General features: G+C 38.6%; 1 protein-coding gene across 6 annotated transcripts in view; it reads left to right on the top strand.

Annotated features, from left to right (window-relative positions):
- Positions 1-14,319, top strand: part of ZNF521 (zinc finger protein 521) — a 287,757-nt gene that overhangs the window by 249,426 nt on the left and 24,012 nt on the right. For all 6 annotated transcript variants that reach the window (XM_068563426.1, XM_068563423.1, XM_068563421.1 and 3 more), the window contains 2 exons: positions 9,448-9,579; positions 11,985-12,100. In XM_068563426.1, the coding sequence (XP_068419527.1) occupies positions 9,448-9,579; positions 11,985-12,100 (248 nt within the window). The remainder of the gene's footprint in view (positions 1-9,447; positions 9,580-11,984; positions 12,101-14,319) is intronic.

Raw genomic sequence — 14,319 nt, 5'->3', positions numbered from 1 at the left:
CATATGCAACCGTGGGGATGTGTACTTTCACACACCCAGCTACTTCCGATATCTGTAGGTTCTTTAAAGCCGGGCTTAATTTAGAATTCATGCCCCCGCAGCTGCATGTGCCACAGAACAGCCTGGCCAGAGAGCTCGCTGCCTCCTGGAAGCATGACATTAAATTCACACTAGTTAAGCCAACTTAAATTGAGCCTCCTTGAACCTTCCTAAATAAAACTAGTGGCCTTAATTACAATCGGGCAATTTAAAGGTTATGGAGCTCTAACTGGTACTGCAGTATATCACTTTAATAATGCACAGGAAAATTTCTCTAAGGGGCGGCATGGTCTGATTAGAAGAATTCAAGTTTTCACAGCACAGTTCCAATAAACTGTTTTTAGAAATCTTACTGCATTTATTGCGCCATTACCTTTTTTTTTTTTTTTTTTTATTCTTCAAGGCCAAGTTTCTAAGGTCACACCAATAGAACAATAACAATGTGAGTCATTTGCAAATAACGTGCAGTATTGTGATTTTTGCATTGCTGCTTAGGACTTTCTTAGTATCGCTACAGACAAAGTGAAAGGGCCTGGAGAAGGTCCCTTGGAAATCTGAGGGCTTCTGGCCCCCTTTATACCCTCATGCTCCATTGCAGATTTGACCTGTGTTCTGGTGTTGAATCCTGATTCTAAACACCACGGTTTAGGGGAAAAGATGTCATCTTTGCCATAAGTCATCAAAAATGTAAGTTTCTTAGAAAGATATTTTCTTTGGAAATGTCTGTCTAGTTTCTTGTGTTAAACCTGTAGGCACTAAAAACCCCATGGTTGTTGGAATCCGTAATACCTACCGAAGCTGGTAAACCTCATTCCATTTCTTTTGTTTGATTTGGGGGGTTCTGTTTGTTTTGTTTTTAAATCATCAGCAATAGCAACCTATGCCTTCTAGCAAGAATAGACAGATTTTCGGTGTTGAGAGACTTTCTCCTTCAGATAACTAGTGGCTTTATGCCAAGAAGAAGATTTTAAAAAAAAAGAAAGAAAGAAAAGGCCCTGACCCTTGCCATCAACTCAGCAGAGGAACACGGAAACACACCTGACGAGAGCTGTGTCCAGGGCAGGGCTGGAGTTGCTGGCCTACTGCTGTGTGGAATTCATATTAATGGTTGCACCATCTCAGTTCTCCAGGATGTTTTCCCAATAGATTGAACTTTAAAGCAGGTTACGTTTAGTCTATACTGCATGAACTCTTTCAATTTGACCAATTTCTGTGGTTTTTTGGTACAGTACTTGAAGGTAAATATACCTGTACTTCCGCCAGTGCCAGAAGTCCCAGATGTGAGGGCATTGATAGGTATTTAATATCAAATAAAAGAAATTTCAACAAAGAGGGTAATAAATGCATACATTTGATTTAGTTAAAAGAATAGAGCTTTGTAATGTAAGAATGCATAACTATTAAAAATTGCTTAAAACATGAATTGCACATCATGGATGTATGCTGTAGAGACTTCTCTGTGACTTGAGACAAATAAAAGGTAATTATCCCTTCTTTCATATGGTTCTCTTTTTTGGTATCTCAGAAATAAAATGCATAATAACATTTTTTCTCTTGAAATAAGGGATAAGATTGACTCATCAGTTTCCTGCCAGAGATAAGTTGGCAAGTAAGATAGTTATTTTGTTAATACTTCATTTGCCGGAGGATTTTAATCTTATTTCAAAAAATAATGAAGGCAAGCAGCATAAGGTAAATTTGGCTAGTCCAAATTTGTCACATGCAAAGGCTTTAGTGTACAAGGGAATGGAACAAAGTTTTAAAGCTCAATTGATAAATAATTAACATTGTTTTGGTGTTAGTCTTGGCAGTTTGTTCTGGTGAAATTAGATGTAGGACCAGCTAAGTATATATTTCCCATAGATTCAGTATTTATTGAGTCTCAACTTTGAGCCATGCACTATTCTAGGTACTTGGCAAACATCAATACGCAAAACAGGCAAATGTCCTTGCCCTCCTGGAATGGGCCTTGTAGCATGAATTGTTGAGTAACCCCAAACTTAGTTCTTGGCACTCTCTTGGTATGAAGATGTCTGGGGCTGGCCCCTGCCTCTCTCTAACAGGTGAGGCAAGAGCTGAAATGTATTACTGAATTGTGAAATTGGGAGCATGCTGTTTCCAATCATATTGTATGTCTAATTATTATGTGAAGTGGAACTGAATTTTTTTATACTGTCTTGTGCACCCACAAAGTTTCTGTCAAGGCAGAGAGCAGAGCAGCACTAAAGATCAGGTGACAAAAACTTTGTAAAAGAGAAAGGGTTGCTTTCATGAATTCAGGTGAACATAAATAAGGAGGAAATGGACTGTTCAAATAAACTGGACCTCTTTCCGTGGAACACAATGGCATTTAGTGAAATCAAAGCTTTATACAAGGAGCTATTTTTTGAAAGCAACCCTAACTTCTAAACAGAACTAGAGATTGTATTTCAGGCTTAGTTGGTCTCCATCCTCACTCCCACCCCATCCCCACTCTTGCTTCTTCAGAGTTAACAACACTTTTACTAAGAAACATGTACTACTTTCTTCTTTTCTTGGTTAAGAATGTTTTATCTTGGGGAATGGGGTGAGAGGAGCTCAAAGTGATTTTATCAGTGCCTTACCAAAAACTGATGTTTGTTTGTTTGTTTTAATAAAAACATTTGAACCCCAGATGTTTGCCTTTAAAGCTACTTGCCAGCACTGTATAGTACACACTCTGAGACTTCAGCTACGCGTCCGTCTGTGTTTAGATGAGAAAAATGAAGAAAAGGATGCAGACCTGGAGGTGCCTACATACTGGTCAGGTTTAGTCTGCATCCTTAGCCCTGATTCCGAACTTGAGCCACAATATCGCTGCGGAGTCCCCACAGGTGGAGGAAAGCCACCTTTTCAGTGGGTTGTTTGTTTTATTGGTTATTGTTTGAACAGCTTTCCAATGTTTTCGCCTATGTGAGAATATTCTAATAACTGCTACCCAACTGCTAACACAACTGATAATAATAGCCAAGGAATTGGCCAGTATTGCATCTCAGAGCATCTAAACTCCCACTGCCTGCCTCTCCCATCCCAACCCACCTGGACCTCCTGCTAGTTTCCAAGCTGCTGATGTTTATGGGGCTCTAGGCAGCCCCTGGGCTCTTTAAAATCTGCTGGGTACAATGCAGCCTACCCCAGTTGAATCATTTCCTGCTCCAGCCCTGCTGATAATGAGAAGTTCAAGACAGGAAATAACAGTGTCAGTATCAGTGGTTCTGCTTATAAAGTCCAAAACATCATTGTCTTTAGACCACTGGCCAAAAGCAGGTAGTAACTGAGTTCAGTGCAGACCTGCACCTTGTAGGTCTCCTTGAGATGATAAGATTCTGGCTGAGGCATAGGGGATGTTTATCATTTTGCTTTTCTTGACATACCTAAGGGTTAGACATTTTGTGTGTGGATAGACAAAGCTGAGGTACCCAAGCCTCATTTACTCTTGGGATTCCCAGTCAGTGCCCTTCCTGTCTTATTGGGAGTCTTATGCTTGTATCTCGTACTTCTCTCTTATGTGGCACAGAAATACTGACAGTGCCAGACATTCTCATGTTGCCATTGAGAAAAACCCAAGAAAGTGCTGTGACAGTCTTCAGGCAACATTCATTTTCATGTTGAATTGTTCAGAAGGATAGGGCAGTACTTTTTAACTAGTGTAAGGAAAAGGTTCACACGATATTCAGTATTTTCAAATGCTCCCTTACTTCGGGGGCTTAATGACTAATCTAGTGGCCGACTTTGAGGGCTGAGTAATATTTCCCATTGCCAAATTAGCACTTCAGTGTGTTTGTGTTACAGCAGTGAAATATGTGCTGTATATAACACAACAGATTACAGTGGCCTGAGCACTATGAACCTAGAAAGATGTGATGGCCGTGTGCATGGTAAATTGCAGTACAGTCTGCCTATTTTTCTACTCCTGGTTTCTAGGGTGAGCCAACGTAGCCAAGGGGTGAGTTTTGACATGTACGGCTTTTCTTTGTTACTCCTCAGACCCCTAGCTTATAGATGTGTGCTTGGAAATTAACTCAAGGAAGAGGAGAAGCAAAGTAAAGGGTTGGGGGTTGGGAATTGGTTTAGGGCATAGTTTTCTTGGATTTAAAAATATATATAAGGATACAGTGGTACACACATTCAAACTGGAAAAATTGCAACTGCAGGGCATTTGATTCCTCTGTTTGTATTCTGAGGGCAGAGTTTACTCACTCAGTTCGGAGCTTTTAAGTATGGCCCTTGCCACGTGATGATACACCAGGAGGGGTTTCTACCTTTGGACTTTAGCCTGTAGATTTATGCAGTGGAAGGGGCTGGAGGACCCTTCTGGCCAGTCTCGAGGGTAAGTGAGAGAAGGAGTTCTCCTTATAAACCGTTAAAAATTGGTCCTTAGTAATGGCTGCAGTGTTGATCAGATGATATTAGGAATCCCCCAGTGATTCCTTGGATAACAGCTACATGTAAGTCAACCACTGAACATTTGCTTGTAGCTGCTCTAGATTTTTGTTTTTACTGAAGGAAAAGGAGTATAAACATGAGACACACAGTCTAGAGGCTGCTTAAAGGGTTTCTCTTGTTTAAAGCTTATATTGAAATGTCAGTGTCTTGTGTTCAGCTAACAATTGCCGTGTTGGAGCTTATAACGTGGGTTGTACTTGAGCACCCAAATGGTAACTATTATTTTTTCTGTTACAAAACTGACTGATTAATAGTTGTGTTCATCCAGGTTTTATAAATTGGAGAGAGAGAAATTATCATTCGCCTTTGAACTGGCCTTAGACAAACAGATTTTGTTCTTGTAGCACATGATTATAGTAAATGATTATCACGTTCCCTTCTAAGGCAAGGAGGTTGTACTGCAATTATGTATTCAGATTCTTTCCTTTGCAACATTTAATATTAGAGTAAATATTTACATTAGCATCAGTCTCTTCTATGTAGACTTGATTCCTGTTTACATTTATGTTCACACTTAAATGAAGATTAACAAATGGAAATAATTATTTTAGCTGAAATTTATATACATGTGACATTATTTCTCACTTATACCCAAACCATCTTTAGTCATGCTTTAAAGTGTTCTCATTTATACCCAAACCATCTTTGGTCATGCTTTAAAGCGGTTGACCAGGACAGGAAGTTGCTGGCCGCCAACACATTCTCTGTGGTAAGAGCTTCACTCTTGCCTTTCCTGACATTGGACCCACAGTGCCGGCGGCATGCATGCTCCCCTGCTCCAGGACACAAGAGAGAGGGGTTTTCTGTTTGTTCTGGAAAGGTGTGGGTTTATATTGAAAGCTCCATATTCTTCTCATTCAGTGGGTTAATACACACTGTGATGCTTCTTTCTCTCTTTCCATGTGCTAGTTTCTGCTTTCACATGTATTTGGCTAGAATACTTTTCAGTCTAATGTTCAGAATTGGAGTTTTTCTGTACTTCATAATATTGCTCATTTTCTGTCTAACTTCTGGCATTCAAAATTTCAGTGTTGTAATCGATCTTTATTAGTAGGGTATAAGAAAGATAGTGTTTTTTTATTCTTTAATTTTCAAAGTAACCTATAAAGGCAAATTATGCTTATTGTAGAAAATCTGAAGAAGATAGATAAGCAAAAAAGAGGAAGAAAAGTCTAGAAGTTTCTTCCATAGATGCCACCTATAACTCTTAATAAAAAATAGGGCTGCACTAGCCTATTATATTCTTTCTTTTTTTTTTTTTTAAGGGGTGGGGTTTTTTTTTTATATATTTATTTATTTTATTTATGGCTGTGTTGGGTCTTTGTTTCTGTGCGAGGGCTTTCTCTAGTTGTGGCAAGTGGGGTCCACTCTTCATCGCGGTGCGTGGCCCTCTCATTATCGCGGCGCACAGGCTCCAGACGCGCAGGCTCAGTAATTGTGGCTCACGGGCCTAGTTGCTCCGCGGCATGTGGGATCTTCCCAGACCAGGGCTCGAACCCGTGTCCCCTGCATTGGCAGGCAGATTCTCAACCACTGCGCCACCAGGGAAGCCCCTATTATATTCTTAATGGAATATTGTAATGGTTATTAAATCAGTTGACTCAGAATCTCTTTTTAATAAATGAGTCAGACTGTATTATTATCCAATTACTGTCAGTTGCTACCTTTCCGGAGAGCAGAAATGGTTACTTTGATTGAATTTTTTAAGCTTTTGGCACCTTTAGGAAACAAGGTGAGAGTTGTGGCTTCCTGGGTAAAGTCCTTGAGTCTAAGGCTTAAATTGACCTGAAGCTGGAGGTGTTGATAGTGCCACCTCATGAACATGGACGTTTAATGGAAACCATGGTTACTCTGTACTGTTCTTGAGGACCTATCAGATAGGAAGAAAGAAGGAGGGAAGCTCAGTTTTTGAAGGAAACAGAGCTTAACTGAGCTTGATCCCCCAGGACTAAGGGTGTTTTCGAAATTTTTTGAAAATTAAGACACTGCCCTTTGCCACACAATGCAAATATAGAATGAATGATAACTGAGTTAAACAGAGACTAAGTATAAACTTTGGAAATTCTTATTATAAATAAGTTTCATTAGTTTGCCATTATTCTCTATCCCCCCCCCACTTCAATTTTTAAAAGTGCAAAATAAATTCTATTAACCAGCTGTAACCATGTTTTGGGTCCCCCTCTCTCTCTCATTCATTATCATTTGACCCTGTGGTGATAAGTAAGTGTGAACATGGGGAAATGAGCAGAGAAGTTAACAACAGCAAGAGGAATTGGTGGGTATGTCCATTGTCTAGGTTGGAGCATCCTGGCTTTTGCTTATCTATCATTTGCTGTGTAATAATTCAGATATATTTTCTGTCCTACTCAAATAACTAGGACAAGTTATTTGTTGGAAAAGACCTCTATGTAACTTAGAAATAAAAGGCAGATAGAACGTCCAACATTTTTTTTCAATATTACAATGTGCTTTTAAATTATAAAGAGTTCTGAAAATGCTGGGCGCTATTGTTATCATCATTGCTATTGGTGCCCTCACAAAGCATGGAATTCATGGAAAAGAAGTCTGCGCTAATAATGCATAAATACTTTATGAGCGTGTGTCACCTTTTTGTGAATTCACTGGACTAAATTTTGATTATTTAACATTTTGTGATGGAACTTCTCTGTTCTTTGGATAGGAAATAAATAAAAATCGATGAGGACATTCTCCTTATACTCATATAAATATATCTTATGTATTTTCCCTTCTATTATTTTTCCAAACAAAATACTCATAGTCAAGAAAGATAACATCACATTGAAGATCACCTTAACGTGCATAATTTACGTTATGTTCATGTAACAGTCAATCATTATCCCCAAGAAAACCCACCAGGCCTATATATGTTCCTTGACAAACGTTGCAAGTTTAAGAACTCTGGAACGTATGTGTATAACTTCTTACACCCATAGACCACATCTTGGTTCTTGTGCAAAACACATAATTTAAAGATGAAGTTAGAACTCTTAGGTACCTTCTTACTATCACAATAAAGGTATACAGCACTGAGGAAATAGGAAACATTTAAATTTGGCAAGTATTTCTGACGATTAACTTACTGACCCAATTCCCTACAATAAATAGTGTTTCTTATATTATTCAATATCCAAAATTTAGAAAAATTTTGGTGCCTTTAGGATTAAAAAAAAAAGAGAGAGAGAGAAAGGAACAGATGAAAAACCTTTGATCTTATATAATCCCTAAAGCTTTTTGTATAACCCCTAGTCATGTCAGTATGCACAATTAAACTCCTTCTTACATAATTATAATCAAGGAATTTACTGTGCCACCCAAATACAGAGTAGGTTTTTATCTCCTGTGAAATGTAGACAGTACCGGGTGGCTTAATTAGTGCTTTGCTTCTCTTTTTACAAATTCCAATCCTCTGCTTCTAAAGACTCATACTTGCGTGAGAAGAAAGATTAGGAATACAAATAGAGTGATTTTACTCCAGTTAGCTAATAATAATTCACTTTGTAATTGGGCCTTTGTGTTGCCAGTAATATCAACTGGTGAAGGACTTCTGAATGCATGTGGTGTTGAGTAAAAGGAAATAACTTTGGAGCGTAGACTCGTTACCCCTACGGTGTAAATATGTCTTTCATTCCCTAGACCTAGACTATCTGACACAGATGTTCCTTAGTAGCATTTCTAATCTTTGCAACTAAGAGAAGATAAAAGTATAACTTGATAACATTTCAGATTACACTGAAGCCTCCTAGCCCTTACTTTTCCTAATGAGAGTCTTGGGAATAGCTGGTGTATGCCATAGTATGTCTGCCAAGATCATGGACCCTGAGGCCAGGCTGCCTAGGTTTAAGTTCTGGTTCCACCAAGTATTGCTCCTATGACTCAGAGCAAAATCAGTTCAACTCTCTGGGTGTCACTTTCCTCATCTGTAAAATGGGAATAATAGTAGTTGTTGTTAAATTCGATGAATTCATGTCTGCAAGCACTTAGAACAACAGTGTCTGGAACACAGTAAGCACCAAAGAAGTGTTAGGTTGTTCGTTCTAGTGCTATGGGTTTTCATTTCTTATAACTGCAAATTGAAACAAGTTAGAATAATCCTTACATGTATAATTTCATAAACATTTTAATGAGGAAAACAACTTAAAAATAATGTTTTCTGTCTATAACACAAACTTTTCATTTTATATAGCAAGTGTTATTACATCAAAATATTTTTCTACCTGTTCCTGAGGTATCAAAGAAAACTCCAGGACTAGTCAAAAGTGAGCCTGGAGCTCATGAAAGTGCCTTTGGAGAAAGACAGGCAGAGTCTAGATCTGAGGGTAAAACTGAAACTGTCTTACAAAATAAAGGGAGCAATGAACTGAGAAGATATGGGGGACTGGGAGTTTCAAGCAGGAAAAAAGAGCATTTATAAAACACTATGAGCATTAATAATATTTCAAAATTGCCAGAAAATCTTGGAAGTAGAAAAAGGAAGTCTTCAATGGGAAAACCACTAAAAACCGTAGGGTTAGTAATAGAAACATCTAGAGCCTTCTAGATAAACCAGAGGAGAGGCCTGGGGAGAAGCTGTTCATTTTTCTATGGGTCCTTTATTTCAGGACTTTGGAAATACACAGCCCATAAAATCTTGCTAGTTAGAGAAAAGGAGATGCCTCATTATTGACACACCAATTTTCCTTTAAAAGCTTAATAAAATGCACTACCCCAAGATAAAACCTGCCTTGTGATTATCGTTCGATTTTAAATTCCAGAAATGTTTCCAATTGATATAAATTCATTCATAATGTGAAGTAACCATATATACTACTACACATTTATATTTGGGGCTGGAAAGAGTTTAATGTATGCAGTTATAGTTAACTCACTAGTCTGTCAAAGATGTGATGGGTGTCAACTTTTCTGCTCACGCACTTTCCTTAACAGATGAAGGACTGAACCATGAGTGCAAACTCTGCAGCCAGACCTTCGACTCCCCTGCCAAACTCCAGTGCCACCTGATCGAGCACAGCTTCGAAGGGATGGGCGGTACCTTCAAGTGTCCCGTCTGCTTTACAGGTAGGAAGATTATTTCTGGAAAACTCTGGAGAGTTTCTCAGCCACATCCTGTCTTTCCTACCAGGGCATACTTCCCACTGCTATGGCCTTTTACAGGTCTGACTTCAGTTCAATTTGGGAAGAAGACGTTTGATTTCTGCTGATTAGCATTATCGATCGCCACCTACTTTAGAGGCTCAAACGGTCAGGAAGGTTAACTGTCAGGATGAACAAATGGCATTTCAGGTTCTCTCAGAAGTTTGCACTTTTCCATTTTGTAAAATGACATCCGTGTTTCGTTCACTTTTCTCCTCTCGGTGTTAAGAGGTTAGCGAGGCAAAGGTGGCTTTTTCATCCTAAGACATGGGACTAAAAGAAGTACAGCCGTGTTGTCAACACGTCTGTTATTTTAACGTGGAGAATTTTATAACACTCCCCCTATGAAATATAAAGGCATTATTAAAACCCTCCCCCAATTCTTTGAACTAGAAAACAGATTAAATGAACACATTAGATGAGGCCTTTATTTCCTACGTCACTGGATTTTTAAAATAGAAGTTGATATAAGTTTACACTTTTAAGAAGAAACTTTTATGAGACGTTGTAGCATTATAGTTTTCAGCAACAGCAGCAAAAAAAAAAAGAAAAAATGCAAATCAGAAACTATAATTTGAAGCCCATAGGGGTTGAAATATGATCACACACGTTTCTGCTGCTCCCACGACAATGACAAAGTTATTTTGGAAAATCCTTTATGACAATTTTGCCTGTGTCTTGGACTCATTGGTCAAACCCCTCAAGGCCATGTTTCCTTCTTATTTGTCGGAAAAAGCAAAACAAAACAAAAACATCTCCTCTCAAAAGTGACTTCCTGGTTTGCGGTGTAAAATCCCAAAGCCTTGGTATTAACCTTCACTGCATTCAGCCTGTAGATTTCTGTCCTGTGATAAAATAAAAAGAGAGAGGCCATGTTCCTACACAGTTAGCACACGTAGTACCAGACTATGCTGGTGGTTCTGCCTTTACCATTTGCCTGTGAGGCTCCTTCATTCAATAATGCCATCAGCCACTCCTTATTTTGGAACTATTTTTTGATTCCTCCAAATTTGTATTTAAAATATATATATTATGTTTTCACCATAACGTAGTATTTGTCTTAATACAATGAGTCAGGAGTCTGGGTTCTTTATAAAAGCTCCTAATAAGTCTTCATAAGGAGGAATGGGTCATAGATCTCCTCATGATTAAGACCCCTAATAAAACAGCCCTTTCACGTTGTGGCCAGGAGCCTCGTAAAATGTGCTAAGTTAGATAGAGATTTGTTGCAGATCAGTATAAAAACCCCATTTCTTTTGGTTGATGTAGGTAAGAGACAAAAATGCATTAATCATGAACGGTCTGCCTTTCCTGTGCTGACAGACCTGAATTGTTTTAGTGTATCTTGAAGTAATTTTAGAAAAAGCAATTAAAAAAAAAAAACAACAACCTTCCAATATAAAGCATGTTAGGGGGAAGAAGAAATCTGAGCAGTTTTTTAAAGTAATGAGAAATATGATTAAAATGTATGACTCACAAGAACAATATTCTAATATTTTAGGTTGGCTGGCAATTAGAATAATTTTAATGATTAGAGTCAAAGTCAAATGCCAGCATCTTTAATAAATCCTTTCCCTGCCTATACAGATTAATATTGTAGATGCAAACTTTTTTAGGTCACAGTGCACCAGGCATCCATCAGAAGTCAGTTCTGCCAACCCAAACACTGCCTCTGGCATATACAATTTAATTATTAATAGTATGTCTCCTAGGTAAACTGTTACACCAGTCTTAGGGCCTTGTTTTGTAGTCATTAAAATTGAACATGTTTATATTATTGAAACCCTTGCATTCAGTGTATAGGCTGAGTTGATCTTAAAGTATCCAAAGAGAATTTACCTGCCGTTCTGTTTCACATTTATAGACAGTGCCCCAGAGTAGCTGTGGGATATAATTTTTAGCATTAACACATTTAAATAGAGAACTGGTTGGTAGCTATGACTTTAGGCAATTACAATAAACAGGGTTTTGGCATCTATGATTTCTTAACCTCTGGGTTGCTGGGAAATAATCATTTCTGTTCAGACAGTGCTGTGCATTTGACAATTTTCGTTTTAAAAGATTTATGGGGGGCAGGGCCTCGATAAACCTTTACTTTGGAGCGGTTTGGGTTCAATTAGGTGCTCGCTCGGTAGAGTGCATCTTAACAAAAGCCAGAGACCCAACCACGAGCACGTGTGACTCAGCTCTCCCCAGGCCCCTGGCAGTGGTCACACCCAGAAGGTACGCCATTCATTCTGCTCCGTCTGCAGCTGTTCACGGGGAGTCATGGACGGAGGGCATTTCGGAATGAAAATAACCCCAAGTTCACTCTTCTTTTATCATTTCAGTGTTTGTTCAAGCAAACAAGTTGCAGCAGCATATTTTCTCTGCCCATGGTCAAGAAGACAAGATCTATGACTGCACACAATGTCCACAGAAGTTTTTCTTCCAAACAGAGCTGCAGGTAATATCCCCATGAGGAGGGCTGGCATTGAACTCAGGTGCTCTTCTTATAGGAAACAAAGGGCATTTTACATCTGCAGTCACAGTATCACTCACCCTGGGCCACCATGATGCTTCGTGTGTACTGGGGCAAAGGGAAAATTAGAGGCTGGATTAACAGACACCAAAGTAATTTTGCCTCTGGCTGCTGTCAATCATAAAAAGAACTAGAACAGACCTATAATTGGATCTTCTGACCCAGTGTGATAGACTTAGGGGTCAGGTTTATTGGACTGTAGGATCATTCACCTCACTTGTCAGGGCCCGTTCTCCCAAACCCTGTTTTATTCATGTTCCGTTCCCACTGGGCTACAGGCTGGATGGATGTCCAGGTTATTGTTGTCCTGAGGGGCTTAAAATTGGAAGGGAGAAGGGAAGAGAAGAAAGAAGCTATACTCTTGTCCAGTGTGTTTCTTCTCCTTAACGGAATACAATAATTATTACTTAGTGACAGCCTTATAGTTGCAAATTTTGCACCCAAAGACTTTTTAGCCTTGAATGTCCCACTTGCTAGATGTGTGACCTTGCGCTGGTCCAAAATGTTTCAGAACCTCGGGTACGAAGAAATAATAGACAGATGTAACACTCACAGGGCTGTTGTTAGGTAAAAATGAAATAACAGGTCTGAATGTAGGGTATAAACTCTAAACTATAATAGAAATGTTTGGTCAGTTTGATTATTCTTAGCAATAGACTGGTGTCAGTCAGAGACCTGGATCCTAACCCAGAAATGTCCCTTATTGTAAAAAGAAAATAAGTCTATTTTCCCCCCTCTTACTTCATCTGAAAAATGGGCCTAATATATATCTTCATTTTTCAGATGGAATGATACAAGAGTAACATGCCTTTGTTAAATCTTGTTGGTGCCCTTGGAGGAGAATGGATTAGAATTCAAAGTTATTTCATTATTGTGAGCATTATTATTAACAGTAAAGTTATTTAGACTAAAATAGGGTGGGGGTGATTTTTTTTTTCCTTTGGTACTGAATTCCGTAAACAACCAGAAGAGGGTCTGATGTGATTGATGTGGTTGAGGCAGGACTAAGGGACCCAAAGCCCCACCCACTCCTTCATCTCCCATCCCACGCTGTGGACCCCGGGGCAGCTTTGGACCTCCTTGGGTTCTGAGGAAGCCATATTTATGTGAATTTTGTATCAAAATAAGGAATTTACAGTTTATCATCTCAGCTTTCATCCTACCGGTGAACAAATAGCAAATAAGGACATCAGATAAAATATATATGAAAGAATGGGTGATGCTATTTAAGTGTTATAATGTGTCAATGCACCAATGTTAAAGTAGCTATATTACTTTTCATCACTTCTAAAAAGAATTCTACTCTGTCACATCTGTTTGTGAATTGAATATAGAAGATAGACCAAGTTAGACTATTATTTAAAAGTATACTTCATGAAAGTAACCGAAATTTCTATTGGAAAGTATAGTATTCTTATTGCAATAGGTATGGAAGGATAAGTCCTTTGAGTTTTTAAGATTGTAAAGGATATGGCTAGTACCCCTAAATGATGCTGTTAATTAGTATGTAAACTGTGAAGCAGAATTCATAATAGCTTAAAATCAGAGTTGTAGAGATTCTGTAGAGACTGGCTTCTATCTAATGTTCCTGGAAAAAAGTTTGCAACAAATCCACTTTTGTACTATATTGGTAGGTTCTAATGCTACTGACCTGGTGGTCACTTCAATGTCTTTCATTAAAAGAACCCCACACTCCAGCAGTGGTGGCCTGTGGCCCATTGGCGAGCAGACAAAACTAAGCAATTAAGCACATCCTTCAGGACTCCAGGTTTCTTTTATGGCGTATTTTAGGGTTTCATGGAAAGGACAGTATTCTCTCTTTCCATTACTGTATAGACCAGGGGTTCTCCACCTCTTTGATCTCAGGATGCCTTGACACAAATTATTGAAGACCACAAAGGGCTGTGATTTATGTGGGTTACTATCTGTTGATATCTTCCATATTAGAAATCAAAATTGAGAAATGTTTTAAACGTAAAAATACACAAATGCACAATTCTACTAGCTGTTGGAGAAATTATATCTTCCAATGTCAAGTAGCCCCTAGAAGATACCACTGTACACTCATGAGTTAATGAGAGTATAAAGGGCAAACGTTGTCTTAATGTTATTATGAAACTAGTCTTGACCTAACAGACTCCCTG

This window comes from Eschrichtius robustus, chromosome 14 (assembly GCF_028021215.1).
Source record: "Eschrichtius robustus isolate mEscRob2 chromosome 14, mEscRob2.pri, whole genome shotgun sequence".
Taxonomy (NCBI): domain Eukaryota; kingdom Metazoa; phylum Chordata; class Mammalia; order Artiodactyla; family Eschrichtiidae; genus Eschrichtius; species Eschrichtius robustus.
Note: the sequence above shows the minus strand (reverse complement) of the source record. Positions and strands in the feature narration are given on the sequence as shown.